This window comes from Aedes albopictus, chromosome 3 (genome assembly GCF_035046485.1).
Source record: "Aedes albopictus strain Foshan chromosome 3, AalbF5, whole genome shotgun sequence".
Taxonomy (NCBI): domain Eukaryota; kingdom Metazoa; phylum Arthropoda; class Insecta; order Diptera; family Culicidae; genus Aedes; species Aedes albopictus.
This window is the reverse complement of record NC_085138.1, coordinates 89,601,807-89,622,489: the sequence shown is the minus strand read 5'-3', so window position 1 is coordinate 89,622,489 and position 20,683 is coordinate 89,601,807. Positions and strand designations below refer to the sequence as shown.

Below are 20,683 nucleotides of genomic sequence, written 5' to 3'. Positions count from 1 at the left end.
CCAATGATCCCCTCCAACATCTCTGGAGATTGCTCTGTAGGAGCCATCACACCTCTCGTCTTGGCCATAACGATCCTGTAGGCGTCACCCCACGGGTTCGTATTGGCACTCTGACAGAGACCCTCAAAGCAGGCCTTTTTGCTTGCTCTTATCTCGGTCTTAAGCGCGGCTTTTGCAGCGGCGAACACCACCCGCCGTTCGTTTCGCTCTTCCTCTGATCGTGCTCGCTGCATCCGCCGCCTAGCCCGTAGGCAGGCGCGGCGCAGGTCCGCAATCGCGTCGGTCCACCAGTAAGCCGGTGGCCTCCCATTTCTAGGGTGGACTCGCCTAGGCATGGTCGCATCACACGCACGTGAGAGCACCGCTACCAGCTCGTCGCCGTCTAAACCGATTAAGTTTCGCTCACGGCGGAGCGCCTCCCTAAATACCCCTTCGTCGAAGTATGATGTCTTCCACCTGCGAGGGCTTGGCCTTGGCCTAGCCGCCTCTTCTTCTATCCGCTGTCTGCTGTTATTGTAGTCGATACTGTAGCGTCTTGAGTTTGTGCCATGTAAATTGTCCTAACATTCTCTGAACCACCCTAATGCCCCCACTCTACAACTGCGAACTTATCAGAATAATGTCTATTATAGTCTCATTGTCGCTTTCTTATCTCCCACGGCTCTTTCTCTCTTTCGAAACAGGAGTATTCTTCGACAATCGAGTGGAGCACATCAAATTTGTCGACTTTTGTGGAAAGTATCGCATTCCCCTGTTGCAGTATTTGTGCTCCTCGAAGTAAGTACCTATATTGACAGAGTACTTGTAGCATTTGTCATTTGTTGGTCCCCGACACGTGCCTTACGTTGATTCTAACTTTTTTTTTGCTTTGTCTCGTTAATAGGTGCATCAGCGATACTAAAACGGCGGATGTTTACGGCGAGCCCAGCAGCAGCATGATGCGGAAAGTTTTGCTCGGGTGATTACTATTTGGTCGGTTGGGAAACGAAGCCACGCAACGACGTTGTTGTCTTCGGGTACATTTATTGATGGTATCCGCTGTTATCCGTTCTAGTAAAACATATGTCGAAGAGAAATTTCAATATTGTAGAACAATATTTCAAACAATTAACCTATTTACAACAAAGTCTCAATCATATCGAGCAATCTTTGATAGTCACGTTCACGTATATACCTACATCATGAACGACTCCTATACGTTTTAATTTTCTATGTTGTGATTTGCTCATAGAGCATTCGAATTTGTGTACGATTTAAACACTACCAATGGGAAGTGACAGAGAGAAAAAATACATTGTTGAATTACTGAACAAATCAGGTCATTTGCAAAATGATGCGGCCTTTTTATTTGCTTTATTCAAATCCGAAATAATCCATTCTGGGTTTTTATCACCAGACCAGCACTATACCAACAATTTCGATCGCGAAGCAAACAAATTGACTGGTTTGCACAAAGAACGATAAAAAAATATTCTGCTCTGGAAAATCACATCCTTACATGATTTGCAGTGCGATTTTGGGAAAGAATACAGCTCGGGCGGTAATGCTGCAGCATGGAACCCGGCAGAATGCGGAATGATACAAACAGAAGCGGAAACAGCAGACTCGTCTCTTTCCGGAGAAAAAAACAAAACACCGCCTGAAAGAAGCGAAGTGCGAGGAAATGGGATTGCTGTGAGCTGTTCTCAGGAAACACGAAAGTTCAACCAACAGCATAGCGCTCAGCATCCCTGAATGACGTGGAGAACGTAGGTCCGAGAGACCACGGCAACGGAACAAACGTTTCTGAATGTTGTGTTCGATATCAAGAAATCTGTGTAGCTTTATATACTAAAATGGAGTACTTACCAGGGAAAATTGCGATTTTCTAAACAATCATAATTCAGTCACGGTAGGGTGACTATGATGTAGAAATGTCATCAGGCGTTCTTGTATAAAGCAGGTTGGCTGCAAATATCGAAGAAAAAAAATACAACTGTTTTGTAAAATGTATATGCAAAATTATAAAAACAACTGAATCTTACACTCTTGACATTCGATTATCGCGCCATTCATTCCGTTGAATTTACGTCAAATTGAAAATCCTTCCTGGACTCACTGGGCCATCATCGCCATTTTTAAAATGTGTTTCCTGTTAGGATACTCAAGAATATATAAATTATGTGCGTAACTCCTAGAGGACATTTCAGCAGAGTTTCCAGTGGGAATGGCCGTTTTAGACATTCCACCATGAAATTCTGCAGGAATTTCGTTTTAGCACATTATTTCTTTATAAGGCAGTGGCAACTATATTGATTCGTATAGGTATATCTAGAGTTCAATCCTTGGCACATCCCTTACTTTCTCCCTCCTTTCACATATACAACTACTCATGTATATTCATATGTTCATAGTCATCTCTAGAACAAAAACGAGTTGAAAAGTCCGTTTCCTTTCCTCTAACTAGAAAACTAGAAAATGCATTTAAATGGCTACTCAAATAGGGCACTACATGAAATTCTATCCTTCTCTTTCACTCTTATAAACAAAAAGGCCAAGAAACGTCAAAATCCCATACAAAATCAAAACAGTGCAGTTCCCTATTGATGGACCCCCCATTAGTAAGCTGCCGTGAATCGCATATCAGTCCCATCTTTGCTGGGTTTCCTATGCAAATGGGTCAGTTATGCGATTCACGGCAGTAAGAGTCACAACAATTTTTGCAGACCGATCGGTCATTTAACCCTCTACTTCCCATGGTTGCTCTAGAGCACTATCAATTTTCGACGAACTCGAGACAAACGAAATTAGATGAATATGATGCAATAGGTTTTAAAATATGCTTGTTATCTCATTAGGTAAACCCAGCTCCCAACTACTTGTTTCAATAGTGGAACTATTGATAAACAATCAAAATACTATTGATTTACAACTATTTTTTTTTCGTTGATTTCGAAAAATTTGGCCAATTTGCAGTTGAAGATATTGATTTTAATCGCCATCTTGGAATTGGATACCAAAACTTTTTTTTTTTCACCATGACGGCAACCACCGATTTTCGTAATCTTTGCATCAATTGGAAGCCGAGACATAGCATATAAAAAATAGAGATGTCTTCTTTTCCTATCAAAAGTTATCTGCGGTTTTGTAATTCAAGCCTGTTGAAGAACAAGTAGGCATTGGTGATCCCGACGATTTTCGAAGGGACACGAGGTGGACAAGTGGAGCAACAAGACTGGGTATTAGAGTGGGTCATCGTTTATATGGAAAAATTAAAAATTCAATGGTATCCCATCAGATCAAAGCTTTTTTGATCCCATTTCAGGACCCAAATGAGTGTGCAAAATTTGGGAATGATCGTTTATGTCTACGTTTTGCGCATCGCGTTTGAAGTTTGTATGGGGTTTTACATGGGAAAACACACTTTTTTGCATTTCTCTCATAACAAACTCAAATTTTTCTAAAACCGTGTAACCGATAAAGTTAAAACATAGCCTAGGGTGTCCTGAAAAACTTTGTCGAAGACCGCGAAGTGATCTGATGCGTATGAAAAAAGCTATAGCGTTGACATTGCTTGGCGAAACAGCATGATTTTGTTGCTATTGTTATTCCTTTACATGTTAAAACATAAACACATGCATGCGGTTCGTTGTTTATAACTTTTTTCACAAGCATCGGATCGCTTTGCGGTCTTCAACAAAGTTTTTCAGAACATCCTAGGCTATCATTTTAATGTATCGGTTAGAAAGTTTCAGACAAACTTTTTCAACTTATGACTAAAATGCAAAAAAGTATGTTTTCCCATACAAAATCTCATACAAATTTCATTTGCAATGCGCAAAGTGTAGACACAACCTTCTTCTTCTTCTTCTTGGCGTAACGTCCTCATTGGGACAAAGCCTGCTTCTCAGTTTAGTGTTCTATGAGCACTTCTACAGTTATTAACTGAGAGGTTCCTCTGCCAATGACCATTTTGCATGCGTATATCGTGTGGCAGGCACGAAGATACTCTATGCCCAAGGAAGTCAAGGAAATTTCCTTTACGAAAAGATCCTGGACCGACCGGGAATCGAACCCGTCACCCTCAGCATGGTCATGCTGAATACCCGTGCGTTTACCGCCTCAGCTATATGGGCCCGACCGATCACAACCGATCGTGCTCAAATTTTGCACAGATACTCAGGACCCGAAACGGAACCAAAAAAGCTTTGATCTGAGAAAACGGTTCCGATGACCCACACTACTGGGTATATCAAACAAAGTCACGAGGTGGACAAGTGGAACAACAAGACGGGGATATCAAACGAAGACTTCAGCTTGCTTCAAGAAGTCGTACACAGCTTCATATACTCAAGATCAAGTTTACCCAACACATCTCTAATGTCTTCCTTTTCTGGTTTCCCTTGGGCCCTGAGGGATGCACATAAATCGGATCTGGAAATACCGTATATTCGGGACATTCCACACAATATGGTGGATATCTCGATAGCCTGTAGCACAGCTACAACGATTGCTATCTGTGAGCCCTATTCGATAGAAATGCGAGCCCAGAGAGTAGTGATTGGAAATAAGGACATAAGTCGACACATTATCTTGATAAAATCTCGACCCATATCCAACCCCTTGAACCACGCAGTCTTCGATACCTGTGGGAGAATTGAATGTAACCACCTGTCCAACTCTCCTGCATCCCATTTTTGTTGCCAACTGACCAAGGCATGCTGACGAGCAATCGAAAAAAATCATTGAAGACGATATGACGGTCATAAATATCGCCTTCCATAGCGCCCACCTTGGCGAATGAGTCCGTTTTCTAATTGTCCGGGATCGAGCAATGCGAAGGGACCCAAACCAAGGTGATGTTATATGCTTGATTCGATAGAGCACTCAAAAATGATCGTATTTCGCTTAGGAAATACGTGGAGTGCTTTACCGGCCTCATTGAGCGAATAGCCTCAATTGAACTAAGGCTATCCGTGAAAATGAAATATTGATCAGAGGGAAGAGAGGCGATCCGCTCTAATGCGTAGTGTATAGTCGCCAATTCTGCGACATATACTGAGCAAGGACTTTGAAGTTTATGGGCGGCGCTATGAAGCTCATTAAATACACCACATCCAGTAAAATCATTTGACCCGTCAGTGAAAAACCTTCTGTCACAACTGATATGACCAAACTTGCTTGCAAAAATTTTTGGAATGTGCTCCGATTGAAGCGGATCTGGGATTCCACGGATTTCTTGCATCATGGTCAGATCAAAACCTATAGTGGAATTGGAGAAGTCTGGGAAGCAATCATGGTTGGGAACATTCAATGAAGGGTGAACCTCCAGAATCATGTACGAGTAGTACACTGTCATAAATTTTGTTTGATGAATTCGTTCGATCAGCTTCTCAATGTTTTCAATTACCAATGGATTCAGCACCTTACAGCGGAGGAGGAACCTTAACGACAGTTCCACGAAACGATCTGATAAAGGGAGTACTGATGCTCAGCGCTTGTAAATTGAAGCGTTTTACCTCAGACGAATCAAAATTTGCGCTTCTTTGACCGGCGCTTTTCAACCCAAAGAGGTAGCAATATGCCTTCATAGGGCACTTGCTGGCTTTGTTTAGTGTGCCCAACAGACCCTTTGATTTTGCTGGTAACGCTTTGTTATGAGAATCGCGTTACGAAACGTTTCCCAGCAAAATCAAATGGGTCTGTTGGGCACACTAAACAAAGCCAGCAAGTGCCCTATTGGCTAACATGCTTCTGAAGCAAGTGGGAGCGGGAGCAATAAAAAATATGAGTGAGAGTGAGAAACGACGATTCAGCGCCGTGCGGCTCTCTGAATCCCTCTCTAATCCGGTGTATACGGCAATGAATATATGGTAAGTGGGGGCAGGATGGGTCACCTATGAAATGGATCCCTATAACTTTCTGAATATAAATCGCATTTCTCTGTATTCAACCACGACTCTCAGATACACTAGTCAGCTATGATATAAGAGTATAAAAAGGTAATAAAGTTTGATACCTGCTTCTTGACAAACAATTTTCAAAACATGACCCATCTTGCCCCACCTCATTTTAACGGGGGCAAGATGGGTCAGCTATAAGAAAACCCGATTTTCCTCCAACAAAAAATACTATATCTTCTTGTTTTTCTCTATGCATCTAAGCTTCATAGACGTACAGATTACATGAAGAAAGTGTTGAAACATATCGGTAGATTATTCTCAGAACTAGGGTATTTTAGCCAATAGTGGACCCCTTACCCATAGTGGACCCCCTTATATTTTTCCTAATTTTCCTGCTTAAATCTGTTTTTGCCGGTGAACTTCCACCGGGAGACGATGGATCATGTTCCTAGCCAGTAGTTACAAGTGGTGGAGCTACGCTGGAAAGCAATAATTTGATTTTTTGAACAAATTTGTAAATGTAAACAAATCTGGGGGACCACTATTGGTTAAATCCAAGGGGATCCACTATTGTCTCCGTTTTAACATGGTAAGAGAATACGATTTATCCTATAGTGGACCCCAACAATCCTGTAGTGGACCCCGGGGGGACCACTATAGGATAATTTGAGCCAGATTTGAAATGATTATTTTAGGGGAAATATAGGGTGGTTTGATAAGGTTTTTGTGTGCAATGTGCAGGAAAGACATAGAACTTGCTGTGCAAACGTTGACAGGGGCAATTTAATTGGAATATAATACTGTTTTAACGATCAGAGCAATTTTCAGCTACTAAGGGGTCCACTATTGGTTAAAATACCCTAGAAGATTTTTGTTCGGGTAGCCATAAACGAACTTTAAAAACCTATATTTTTTTAAGGAAAATTTAAAAAATATGTTCTCAAATTTTCAGTGCTCTCATCGCTTCGATAATGTAGGTCACAGAATAGCCTTTCCATGAAAAATAAAACATTTTCAAAAACTATGCAAACATACCGAAAAATTAGGGTGACCCATCTTGCCCCGTCTACACAATACACGTAGTTATATGGAATGTATAGCATAAGAAGTATAACGAAAAAATATTTTGTTTTTTTTCTGTGCGAGGAACGTATAGAATTTTCAAAACAATATACCACTTTTTTGTGTATCCCCGTCGTTTATCTGGGAAAATTATTGAAAGATTCAAAACATATATTGTGCCTGGAGGCGAATGAATTAAAATTAATAAATTTAAAGCCTCAAAAAAAAAAAAAAAAATATTGTGCGATTGAAAACGGCACTGACCCATCTTGCCCCCTGACCCATCTTGCCCCCACATACCATACTTGATTTTTATCTCGTTATTACAGTGCAAATGACATAAGCTCGAATTAAATCGATTAGGGTATTGGTTCCCTTATTAAGCATGTGGCTCCCATTTTCATCCTACGAAAAACAAGGGATTGGAGCGCTGTTTGCTTTGTTTCTTATTTTTGTATTTTTTGTTAGAAGTGAGCACCCATGTAAACACAAAGAACGGAATCAATCGGTGCCGTAATCGCTTGTTTTCGAATAGGATGAATATGGGAGCGTGAGATTACTGAAGGAACACATACCCTATAATAGTCACGTCCAACATTCTCTTATGAATAAATTGATTGTTTTTACAAGTTTTGAGCAAAAAATAAATCCACTGAATCATTTACGCCTCTTCAGCCTCACCGCAGCAAGTGAGAAATAATCGTTACCAGTCAATAGAGTTTTGCATGGAAATTTAACCTCAATTTTCTCTCTGAGAGAGAAAAGAACGGCAACGAATGGGAATCAAAACAAACCACCGGAAAATGTCAAAATTCGCGTGAGAGGGAAAAGGAAGGGACGAACGAGAATGAACCGAACGTTCATTCGTGACGTCACCTTGCAGAATTCTATAGAATTCTGTAAGGTGACGTCACGAATGAACGTTCGGTTCATTCTCGTTAGGCTGACCATCCGTCCCGTATTTAACGGGACAACAAAATTTTCAAACGCTCGTCTCTGGAGCATAGTTAACGTTTTTAACTTAATTATTCGTTCTTTCTAGCTGAAATAGCATTATTTACATCATGCAGTTCTGTTTTGGGACATTGATTTTCTTTTTGTTGAGTTTCCGGAATGTGTTCCGTATTTAAGGTGAAACATCAAGAAATCCCATTGCAATTTTGCATACAAATTTTAGAGGCACAAATCTGACAAACGAAGCATCGAACCAAGCCGCACTTGATTATCCTGGCTTTGCTCACTTGCAAAAAGAGGCAGCTTTTCCAAATCGAGCGCATTTGTTTACGAATTTGTAAGATTTGTTCTCTTGAAAACGTGAGTAGGGGTCCAAGTCGGCCATTGTGGCAGCCATATTGGTATTCTTTGAAGTTTCTCCTTAAACGGGACAAATCTGGTCAGCCTAATTCTCGTTCGTCCCTTCCTTTTCCCTCTAACGCGAATTTTGCCATTTTCCGGTGGTTTGTTTGGATTCCCATTCGTTGCCGTTCTTTTCTCTCTCGGAGAGAAAATTGAGGTTAAATTTCGATGCAAAACTCTATATGCTTCACCAGCCAACCGACCGATGAGGAATAGTGGTCGCGGTTGGTTCGGTTTCTCTTTGCTCCCTGTGCGTGTTCGTTCGTAGTGATGGTTGGTGCTGATGACTGATCGTACCATTCATATTCACTCGATTTCAAGCACTGCTGCTGCTAGTACCTCCATACTCATTGTGTGCATCGAGTTCATGCAGCCTAACGCGATACTGGATACGCTCTAGCTTCAGGATGTGTGTTTTCGCGGCGGACTGAAAGCAAAAGCTACCGTATTCGAGAACCGACAGTATCGTTGCACGATAAAGCTTTATCAGATCTTCCGGGTGGGCTCCCCACCATGTTCCGGTGAGTGTCTGCATGAAGTTGATTCGTTGTTGGCACTTCTGATACAGGTAATTAATGCGCTTTCCCCAGGTGCCTTTAGAGTCGAACCAGACCCCTAGATACATATGTGAAAGAGCTTGGCTTCACTCTTCAGTCGGATGTACGTTTTCGCCATCGTCTCAAATTTACGAGCAATAATATCAATTTCATCAGCGAAACAGAGCAGCTGAACGGATTCGTGAAAATCGTTCCACTCGTGTTTATTCCCGCTCTCTTAATTACACCCTCTAACTAAAGCAATGTTGCCCTAACCCTCTGCGAAATTCGAAGGGACTCGAGAGTGTCTCTGATACTCGAACTACGCACAGCACATCACTCGATCCATCGTCGCATTGATCAATCGTATCAGTTTATCCGGGAATCCGTATTCGTGTATAATCTGCCATAGATGTTCTCGATCCATTGTATCATACGCCGATTTGAAATCAATGAACAAGTAATGTGTGGGCACGTTGTATTCGCGGCATTTCTGCAACACCTGACGGATGGCGAACATCTGGTCTGTCGCAGCGCTTTCACCCATGAATCCAGCCTGATATAACCCCACGATCTCTCTTGCAATCGGTGATAGACGGCAGCATAAAATTTGGGAGAGTACCTTGTAGGCAGCGCTCAGTAGTGTGATCGCGAGAGATGGCTCGGTTTTCCTCCACATGTCATCGATAGTTTCGTGAAATTTCCGCATATCATTCTGTGCCAAACTGTTTGGCCAAACAAAAGTGCACCATGTATACTGAAATGATAGGAGTGCAGTGTGGTTTTTCGAATGCTCCATCGTTACCGACGTTTGCCAGATTTTACACCGTAACACACCTCGAAAAGGTAATCTGTCTGCGTTACGGGATGTGGAATAAGCCAATACCTTCAAAAGAAAGGTGCGATTTTCAAGCGAAAAACCCAACGATGAGATCAAACAAGATGAGAGGAGAAATCAAGGGCAGTGATCACAAGAACGAACATTCCATACGATCGTATATCATAGATGACAGCGAAATCTCTTAACATTTTTTCCTTTATTTACTTTTTTTTCTAGCTGATTAAAATATCTAATAGCTAAAAATTGTAGCAGTTACTATGTGTGTCTGTGTGGGTGTTGTTTTTTACTTTTGTTGTTTTCAATATTACTCTTTTCACCTAATCCACCAAATGGTGAAGGGTATGCAGGTGTTGGGTTGTTTGTTTTGTTTTTACTGTGTTTCAGGGCGACAACGATATTTTCCAATTGGGTACTGTGTGTGTGTTTTTGTGGTTTTACGCTAATTACAATTTTCGGCTAGTTTCTTTTTCTTTTTCCCACAAGTTTCTTCTCGCAACAAGTGCGCTCTCGATTCTTTTTCGCCGTGTTTATTTTCAATAATCAATGAAGATCTACTTTTCTTCTCTTTTACTTGTTTTTCTCTGTGTTTCTTTTAGACTCAAATTTAAATTACTTATGCATTAATATATATACTTTCTTTATGCTACAAAAACAGGTTTTTCCATTTGTTTTTTTTTTCTCAGTGATTTCTCTGTACTTCATTTTATTTAAAATAATTTATTGTTTGATTATTATAATTATGCTTGTCTCCTGTGTAGGGTTCATTCACTAGTAGACACAGCTGATTGGAGAGACTGTTCTTTTTGTTCTGTATGGATCAGTTGACAAATTTTGCAAAGATTAGAAGAAGTTTGAATAATGCTGGTTTGTATTTTTATTTTCTTGCTATTTTCTCCTGCTGCTTGCCTCACCATTTTACAATGCTCGCTCGCTCTCTCTCAACACTGCTATCTGTACTTGTAATTATTTAGTGGTACTTGTGTATTTTCCTTCCATTTTCTACTGAGTGTGTTCTAGTAGCTAATGTTCCTTTACTTCGTTAATAGTAATATAAACAAATTTTTCACACTACTACACAAGATATATACGTACAACGCTCGCCTCGCTTTCATCATTTTTTTTCTCGTTTTGTTATTTATTTAATGAAATAATAGAAATCGATGCACGTACACAATTTTCACTTTTCTTAAAAAATCGCACGCGCTTCGCGCACAATTTCTAACGCATATGTTTTGCTTCATGCATATAGTTTCGGGGGCATAACACTTTGATTCTCTGTTTACTTTACTTCATTTAGTTATATGTAACATTATACACTTCCCACTTTCCTCAAAGTTGACCTAAGTAAAAGAAGAAACTGGATTCTCCAGCCGGCAGCCCGGCACGGAAACCCCTCGGGGGAACAACCTCTCGGGGGTATAATCCCTCCTTTGCGGGGGTTAAAACGACACAGAAAAAGAAACAGATAAACAAACGAAAAAACCGATTAAAAAAGGGGACTAACCGAAAGCAATAACAAAGAAAAGCGATTTACCGTGGCGGCCGCTCAGCCTTCGTCAATCGAAGACTGCTGGTGCAGCCGCGGACTCGTATTTTGTAGCTCACATGCAACGGGTTCCGTGTATCCGTGTGTATGATAGACAGTTCTCTGTGGGTATATTTTTGTCGGCTTACGATTATAATTAATATTTTTCCTTTTTTTCTTCTTTTAGTTTGCACAACAGTCACAAGAGAACGAAAAACTAAACTTGCTCCTTTTTAATAACTATAACTAGCGAATTGAAACTACTATTTTCATCCAGAACGTATAAGTCTGTGTAATTTCTTTTTTTTTGCTTACGGTGACTGACTGACTTTTGATCCTCTAGTAGTTTGGTGTGTGTGAGAGTGTATGTGTGTGTGTTAAATTTTTCTTTTTAGTAAGAATAATATTGATTTGAAATAGTTATTACTCTCTGAATTTATCTTTTTCTCGTTGAAGGTGTAAATTTGCAATTTACTTGGTTAGTACCTCGCGCGTATTCCGGCTATGCACGAGGTGCTGCACGATTAGTAGTGTTGGTATTCCTTTCCTCTGTGTGTGGTAGTTTTTCAATATTCAATAATTCGTCTATGTGTTTATTAATATGTAATTCTGGGTTTTGCTGAATTTTGTTTTTACCTTGCTAGTAATTTTATTAACTTTTGTTTCACAATTTTGCCTCGTTTTTCATCCTTTGCTTGGTTTCTTTTGTTTTCTTTTTTTATTTCCATCCTCGCATTAAATTAATAATTTTAAAATTAAAAAAATATATAATATAATATTTTAATGTGTAAGAATTAAAGCTAACCCATCGTAGAAGTTGCCGCTGACGCTATAGCTCCTTGACTGGAACTACTGTCGACGCCGGGTACGGACTGTGATGACGTAATATCCTCCGCACCGCCGACGGATTGCGCCCCAGCTCCCACCCCCTGGTTGCTACCGCTGGCGCCGCCGCCCTGCACCTGGGTGCTGTCGGGCGCGGCGCCACTATTGCTACTGCCACCGTTGCCTGGGCCGCTGTTGTTGTTATTGTTGCTACCGCTGACGGAACCTGTGCTGCTGTTGGCTCCGGCACCGTTGCCACCGCTGCCACTGTTGCCGCCGTCCGTCGAGCTGGACGATTGGCCGGCTTTCGCGTCGTTCGGGTTCCGGGGCCTCAGTATCAGGTTTAGGTTTGGTTGAATTGCTAGCTCTGTAAAACGAAAAGGGGATAGATAACGTGTTAAACTTAAAAACTGATATAATTCCAAGTATAATTCTGTTAGTTGGCCTCATGGTCGTTACGTCAACTGTACTTTATGCCAGATGACCTTATGCCAAAATTATTCCTACTTCGAAGTTTGTTCACCTCTGATACCGTTTAAAGTTTGACTCTGGAAGGATATCTTCCAGACTGCTGGAAGGACACCTTCCAGACTGCTGGAAGAAGGACACCTTCCAGACTGCTGGAAGGACACCTTCCAGACTGCTGGAAGGACACCTTCCAGACTGCTGGAAGGACACCTTCCAGACTGCTGGAAGGACACCTTCCAGACTGCTGGAAGGACACCTTCCAGACTGCTGGAAGGACACCTTCCAGTCTTCTGGAAGGACACCTTCCAGTCTACTGAAAGGACACCTTCCAGTCTTCTGAAAGGACATCTTCCAGGCTTCTGGAAGGACACCTTCCAGTCTACTAAAAGGATACCTTCCAGGCTTCTGGAAGGACACCTTCCAGACTGCTGATACCATTTAAAGTTTGGCTCTATAAGGATATCTTCCAGACTGCTTGAAGGACACCTACCAGTCTTCTGGAAGGGAACCTTCCAGTCTTCTGGAAGGTAACCTTCCAGTCTTCTTGAAGGGCACCTTCCAGTCTTCTTGAAGGGCACCTTCCAGTCTTCTGGAAGGGCACCTTCCAGTCTTCTGGAAGGGCACCTTCCAGTCTTCTGGAAGGGCACCTTCCAGTCTTCTGGAAGGGCACCTTCCAGTCTTCTGGAAGGGCACCTTCCAGTCTTCTGGAAGGGCACCTTCCAGTCTTCTGGAAGGGCACCTTCCAGTCTTCTGGAAGGGCACCTTCCAGTCTTCTGGAAGGGCACCTTCCAGTCTTCTGGAAGGGCACCTTCCAGTCTTCTGGAAGGGCACCTTCCAGTCTTCTGGAAGGGCACCTTCCAGTCTTCTGGAAGGGCACCTTCCAGTCTTCTGGAAGGGCACCTTCCAGTCTTCTGGAAGGGCACCTTCCAGTCTTCTGGAAGGGCACCTTCCAGTCTTCTGGAAGGGCACCTTCCAGTCTTCTGGAAGGGCACCTTCCAGTCTTCTGGAAGGGCACCTTCCAGTCTTCTGGAAGGGCACCTTCCAGTCTTCTGGAAGGGCACCTTCCAGTCTTCTGGAAGGGCACCTTCCAGTCTTCTGGTAGGGCACCTTCCAGTCTTCTGGTAGGGCACCTTCCAGTCTTCTGGTAGGGCACCTTCCAGTCTTCTGGTAGGGCACCTTCCAGTCTTCTGGAAGGGCACCTTCCAGTCTTCTGGAAGGGCACCTTCCAGTCTTCTGGAAGGGCACCTTCCAGTCTTCTGGAAGGGCACCTTCCAGTCCTCTGGAAGGGCACCTTCCAGTCTTCTGGAAGGGCACCTTCCAGTCTTCTGGAAGGGCACCTTCCAGTCTTCTGGAAGGGCACCTTCCAGTCTTCTGGAAGGGCACCTTCCAGTCTTCTGGAAGGGCACCTTCCAGTCTTCTGGAAGGGCACCTTCCAGTCTTCTGGAAGGGCACCTTCCAGTCTTCTGGAAGGGCACCTTCCAGTCTTCTGGAAGGGCACCTTCCAGTCTTCTGGAAGGGCACCTTCCAGTCTTCTGGAAGGGCACCTTCCAGTCTTCTGGAAGGGCACCTTCCAGTCTTCTGGAAGGGCACCTTCCAGTCTTCTGGAAGGGCACCTTCCAGTCTTCTGGAAGAGCACCTTCCAGTCTTCTGGAAGGGCACCTTCCAGTCTTCTGGAAGGGCACCTTCCAGTCTTCTGGAAGGGCACCTTCCAGTCTTCTGGAAGGGCACCTTCCAGTCTTCTGGAAGGGCACCTTCCAGTCTTCTGGAAGGGCACCTTCCAGTCTTCTGGAAGGGCACCTTCCAGTCTTCTGGAAGGGCACCTTCCAGTCTTCTGGAACGGCACCTTCCAGTCTTCTGGAAGGGCACCTTCCAGTCTTTTGGAAGGACACCTTCCAGGCTTCTGGAAGGACACCTTCCAGGCTTCTGGAAGGACACCTTCCAGGCTTCTGGAAGGACACCTTCCAGGCTTCTGGAAGGACACCTTCCAGGCTTCTGGAAGGACACCTTCCAGGCTTCTGGAAGGACACCTTCCAGGCTTCTGGAAGGACACCTTCCAGGCTTCTGGAAGGACACCTTCCAGGCTTCTGGAAGGACACCTTCCAGGCTTCTGGAAGGACACCTTCCAGGCTTCTGGAAGGACACCTTCCAGGCTTCTGGAAGGACACCTTCCAGGCTTCTGGAAGGACACCTTCCAGGCTTCTGGAAGGACACCTTCCAGGCTTCTGGAAGGACACCTTCCAGGCTTCTGGAAGGACACCTTCCAGGCTTCTGGAAGGACACCTTCCAGGCTTCTGGAAGGGCACATTCCAGGCTTCTGGAAGGACACCTTCCAGGCTTCTGGAAGGACACCTTCCAGGCTTCTGGAAGGACACCTTCCAGGCTTCTGGAAGGACACCTTCCAGGCTTCTGGAAGGACACCTTCCAGGCTTCTGGAAGGACACCTTCCAGGCTTCTGGAAGGACACCTTCCAGGCTTCTGGAAGGACACCTTCCAGGCTTCTGGAAGGACACCTTCCAGGCTTCTGGAAGGACACCTTCCAGGCTTCTGGAAGGACACCTTCCAGGCTTCTGGAAGGACACCTTCCAGGCTTCTGGAAGGACACCTTCCAGGCTTCTGGAAGGACACCTTCCAGGCTTCTGGAAGGACACCTTCCAGGCTTCTGGAAGGACACCTTCCAGGCTTCTGGAAGGACACCTTCCAGGCTTCTGGAAGGACACCTTCCAGGCTTCTGGAAGGACACCTTCCAGGCTTCTGGAAGGACACCTTCCAGGCTTCTGGAAGGGCACATTCCAGGCTTCTGGAAGGACACCTTCCAGGCTTCTGGAAGGACACCTTCCAGGCTTCTGGAAGGACACCTTCCAGGCTTCTGGAAGGACACCTTCCAGGCTTCTGGAAGGACACCTTCCAGGCTTCTGGAAGGACACCTTCCAGGCTTCTGGAAGGACACCTTCCAGGCTTCTGGAAGGACACCTTCCAGGCTTCTGGAAGGACACCTTCCAGGCTTCTGGAAGGACACCTTCCAGGCTTCTGGAAGGACACCTTCCAGCTTTCTGCAAGGAAACCTTCCAGCTTTCTGCAAGGAAACCTTCCAGCTTTCTGCAAGGAAACCTTCCAGCTTTCTGCAAGGAAACCTTCCAGCTTTCTGCAAGGAAACCTTCCAGCTTTCTGCAAGGAAACCTTCCAGCTTTCTGCAAGGAAACCTTCCAGGTTTCTGCAAGGAAACCTTCCAGGTTTCTGCAAGGAAACCTTCCAGGTTTCTGCAAGGAAACCTTCCAGGTTTCTGCAAGGAAACCTTCCAGGTTTCTGCAAGGAAACCTTCCAGGTTTCTGCAAGGAAACCTTCCAGGTTTCTGCAAGGAAACCTTCCAGGTTTCTGCAAGGAAACCTTCCAGGTTTCTGGAAGGGCACCTTACAGGTTTCTGGAACGACACCTTACAGGTTTCTGGAAAAACTCCTTCCAGGATTTTGGATAGCCTCCTTCTAGGCTTCTGGAAAAATCCTTCTCAAGATTTTTGTTAGAGAATGCTAGACTAATCAGTTTTATTTGAATGCGTAATAAACATACCTTGCTCTGTGAAGTTGAACAGTGGCGGAAACTCGCGGCCGTTCGGTAGTGTCCTGTTGCCCTCCCGTAGCTCGTTGAAGAAGGGATGCGCGCATGCCTGGATCGGTGTTATTCTCGATCCCGGGGTGTACTCTAGCAACCGGGATACAAGTGCGATCGCATCTGGTGGGGTGCGTGCTCGGAATACCTGTAGGATGGGAAGAAGATCGGAGAAAAAGAATTCAAGAAGAAACAAATGGTGATTAGTAATGGATTCTGAACTTTTCGACGAAACAGAAGGAGGGAGAAGAAAAAACGGAGGAAATCAGTTAGAAAATAAGAGAAGTTAACAGTAAACAATAAGTAGGAACTAACAGAAGAGAAGAGATAAATAAAAAGAAGAAAAAGTCAGAAAAGATTCATACTAGCTAAATAACCGAAAATAAAGAAGAGAATAAATCAAAACTTAAGAAGGCAGTTTGGAAGAGAAATAGAAGGAAACGAACTTCAGAATTCACTCATTGCTGTCAAATCATCACAGGCGGTTGGTTTCGACTCACGTCAGTTAACGAGAAAAAAAAAACACGGTATAGAAATGAAACAAACGATGCACGAGCGTAGTTCAAAGATGAGATTGAAACGGGTGCTTGGTGGTAGTGTGCGGAGCGGCGCGGCAAGACTCGAATCGAAGGCAGCTTACTTCCTCTCATCACATGTCGTCGTCTTACTGTACCACAACAGAGAGAGAGAGAGAGAGAGAACCAATAATGGGAGGACAATCGGTGCTCGCAATCACGAGACACCTCTGGCAAAATGTTGAAATGTTTTATTTGGGATGACGAAGCCTAGGGAAGGTGATGAGAGGAATGATGATGGGCTAGAGAGAAGCTATGTAGTAAAGAACATACGAGAAGCTTTCAAGCCGTGCTGCGGGCGTTGAAGTGGTTGGTGATAACTTCTCTCGGTGCAAGACGAGAGAAGCCAAGTGGAATAAAAAAGTGCGATAAGTGCTACTAAGCTGATGTGCCGAAACTTCATTAAACGCGAACACTCTGTCATTTGGGATTTTTCAATCTAGTGCTATCAGAAAATATGGGGAACAGTGTGGGTTAGACAAACGATCAATGATTTATTACTGTCACTAGAACTGTTAACAATGTGGATTTTTTTACTGTTGAGACACCAACAAGTTGTGAGCCAAGAAACAAGAACGAATGACACAAATTTACTGAAATGGAATGCGTTTTTTGAGGATTCATGATAACAAAGAAAGCCATATCATAATTGCAAACTTCTATCGAACATTTAAGGACAAACGTCTTGAAATCCCGCTTCAACAGTGCATCGGAACTTCAGACGCACAAATTTCAAGAAGCAAACAACGGTGCATTTTCTTATTCTGTTCTTGCTCACTTGTAATAAGCTTCAAATAAGAAGATCAGGTCCGCTGGTTTTGTTTACGAAGAGATTTGTGCGCTCGAAATCGTGAGTAGGGGCTAAAATCGGCTATGTGGCGGCCATGTTGGGATTCTAACAAGCCTGTCCTTAACGTAATAAATAGTCATCTTCAGTTGAAACGTGATTCTCGGTCACCGAGTGACCCACTTGTCTTAGGTGCAAGTAAACGTCTTCCGGATGTCGTAAAAATAACTTCTTCATCCAACAAAAGTTAAAAGTCGTCGACAGATCAATCTAGTTTATCCACTTACCGAACTATCCCCGTTCATCTTTCTTTCGCAGTTTCCCGTCCAACTCAATTGAGAACTACACCCTAACGTTTCAACAGCGCTGGACGAAAGACGAAATTTCGTGTAAAGGACTATGGGCGACGACGACAGGAAACGACAGCTTTATGGACACAATTTCCCTCATGTCCTCTAACTTTTCCTAGTTCAATTTGCTGCTGCAGTGGCAGCTGATGCTACTGCTGCTGAAAAGGAGCAGTACGCAAAGGGAAAACTTTTCGCACGTGTACCTATGGATGGATATGGAAATGTAGCTAACTGCATCACGTTGCTGATTTGCTAGAGCGTCATAGCACGACGTTGTCTGTCGTAGGTACCTAAAAGTGGGTCCATCTATCTATCTGTGTAGTTTCCCGCAGAACAGCCAGTCCACGCCACAGGATCGGAAGCTGTGTCGACGAAAGTTATCGCTGGTTGATGCGGTGCTGGATGCAGCAGCAGCAGCAAGGGAACTAATTTAGTCAAATTTTAAAAGATGAGCAGACAAACTAGATGAAAGGTAGTTGTCGGGGAAATCTAAAAACTGAAAGTGGGTCAACCCCCCGCCAGCTTCGGCGCATTTCCCCGAAATAAGTTGGAAAAGTTGCCACTGTAGTTTGGTGGGTGGGAGTTTGAGTTTCTCCGATGACGAGAGTAAGTTTCCACTTTCAGCAAATCACTGTGCATTCGTTCTTGTGTGCAGTGTGCGGTGTCCACTATTGGCCGGATGTGTCGGTGTCTTGTAACATGTAAGTGATAACAGGTGTCACTGCGTTCTATTCGTCGTTATTATCAAAGCAGTTTATCTGGATGATCATCCTTATTGTTGAGAATTGCCTGCCCGTAAGAAAGTTGTTAAATCACGTGCCCGGCAGATGAATAGGAACGGCAAACGTAACTCTGTAGGTAGGATTTCTAACAACTGCATCAAGTTCATGATATGTTTCAATTGTCCTGATAAATTCAATATCAAAATTTGAGATTGCACATCGTACATTTCGCGACTCTGATTCGAAAATGGAAATAACGTTGAGGCAAGGCATTCTAAAAAAATAATATTTTTGAATCGAAAGAATAATCCTGAGATTCCCCAGAACTCTGAGAAGTATTCCAATATAGTACTGAGATAAATTCCCGCAGATTGCTGATAGAAACTCCCCCATGATCTTTAAAGAGACTCCTTCAGAATTCTGAAAGGAGTTCCTCTAAAATTATGACAGAGATTTCTTCAGAATGCTGAAAATAATTACAACAGAATCCTGAGCGACATTATCTAGAAAAGAAAGCAATACTCTTCCGGTATCTTGGTAGGAAGTACCAAGTACTGAAATCTTTTAAGGATTTTCCTAGAATCCTAAGAGAAATTTCTCCATATCTATGAGAAGTATTGTCTCAGAGCCCCGAGAGGAATTCTCCCAGAATCCTGTGATAGATTGTCTTAAAATCCTTAGAGAAGCTTTCTCTTTGAATTCTCCTAAAATGTTCCAGAATCCTAAGAGGGATTATCGCAGAATTCTGAGAGAAATTCCAAGAGCGGTTCTTCCACATTCTTGAAATTAATTTATCTAGAATACTGAGAGAGATTCTCACAAAAAAAAGGTTTTCGAAATTCTAAGATGAATTCCCCAAGAAACTCAAAAGAAATGACCGAGAATCCTGAGAAGGGTAACTTAGAATCCTAAGAAGGATTACTCCAGAACCCAGAGAAAGGTTCCCTCAAAATACTAGGCGGGATTGCCAGAGAAACCTGAGGTATACTCTCACTGAATTTTGAGAGATAGGATTCTCCTAGAATCCTGAGAAGAATTCTTCCAGAATCCTTTTAAGTATTCTCCTAGAATTTCTTTAAAATCCTGAATCCATTAGAATCCATTAGAATGCATGCTGAGAATAATTCTGTCAGAATCCCGAAAGGTATTTCCCAGAATTTAACGAGTGATTCCCCCCAGAATTCTGAGAGGCATCATAAGACGGGTTCTTCGAGATTCTTGAGAGAAATGTAGCTAGAAACCTAAGGAGGTTTTCTCGAAAATCTGATAAGGATTCTCCCTGGAAGGGATTACGAATACATCTAGAATGGACTTCCCCAGTATCCTGCGAAGGATTCTCTGGAATTCTGAGAGATATTCCCAAACAAAACATAAAAAAAAAGATTACTCCAGTTTTCTGAGATAGATTCACTTAGACTCCTGGTAGGAATTTCCCAGGGAACCTGATTTTATGTACATTTTGTACATTATGTACATTTTTCAATGGTAAAATTCTACAGTGCATTCTGAAAAAAAAAAGAAATTTAATAATTTCGACTCGAAAAAAAATTCAATGTAAAAAATCGATTCGGTCAACATTCGATCGACTCAAAAAATCGTCAACATTCAACATCGATTCAAAAAATCGATTAATCGGAACAAAAACATCGATGTTGCGAACATCGATTTAAAATTGCTCAACGCTAGCACAGACACAAGACACAGCAATTGGCTTCTTTAGCGGTGTTGAGATAATTCCATATTCTGAATCTGCATGCCGAACTGAGCCCAAATCCAAATTTTCACGAATTTTGGTGACCGGGAACCTATTTTAAAATTAGTTTGAACTTTGTATGGGAGCGATTTGTCGAATCACCCCTCGTCGCATTTTGTACTGGGCGGAGCTGTCAAACAGTTGCCCAGCTGTCAAAAGGTGATTTCAGAAAATCTCTTTGAAACTGATTTTAGGTACCAAAATTAAGTTCTAAAAATCTGAAAAAAATCATAGTGGCTCAGAAAAAGGTGCTCTTCCGTATAAAATCAAAAAATCAGTACATTTTTCGAAATTTAAAAACCCAATTCTTTTCGTATTTTTTTTGGGGATTTCTTCGGAAATTTCTACAATTTTTTCGACACTTTTTTTGGGAATTTTAGCAGTCCTCTGGGATTCAG

The 20,683-nt window shown here is 43.0% G+C and overlaps 2 protein-coding genes across 5 annotated transcripts in view; one reads left to right on the top strand and one right to left on the bottom strand.

Moving 5' to 3' along the window:
- The window catches only part of LOC115254176 (leucine-rich repeat-containing protein 58), a 34,114-nt gene extending 32,780 nt beyond the window's left edge, over nt 1-1,334 (top strand). For all 3 annotated transcript variants that reach the window (XM_029872960.2, XM_062859875.1, XM_029872958.2), the window contains 2 exons: nt 684-777; nt 884-1,334. In XM_029872960.2, coding sequence (XP_029728820.1) covers nt 684-777; nt 884-962 — 173 coding nt within the window. In that variant the 3' untranslated portion in view covers nt 963-1,334. The remainder of the gene's footprint in view (nt 1-683; nt 778-883) is intronic.
- An 8,520-nt stretch (nt 1,335-9,854) lies between these two features.
- The window catches only part of LOC109415782 (glycogen synthase kinase-3 beta), a 111,056-nt gene continuing 100,227 nt past the window's right edge, over nt 9,855-20,683 (bottom strand). For both annotated transcript variants that reach the window (XM_029872944.2, XM_029872953.2), the window contains 2 exons: nt 16,060-16,246; nt 9,855-12,394 (listed from right to left, as the gene is read on the bottom strand). In XM_029872944.2, coding sequence (XP_029728804.2) covers nt 12,003-12,394; nt 16,060-16,246 — 579 coding nt within the window. In that variant the 3' untranslated portion in view covers nt 9,855-12,002. The remainder of the gene's footprint in view (nt 12,395-16,059; nt 16,247-20,683) is intronic.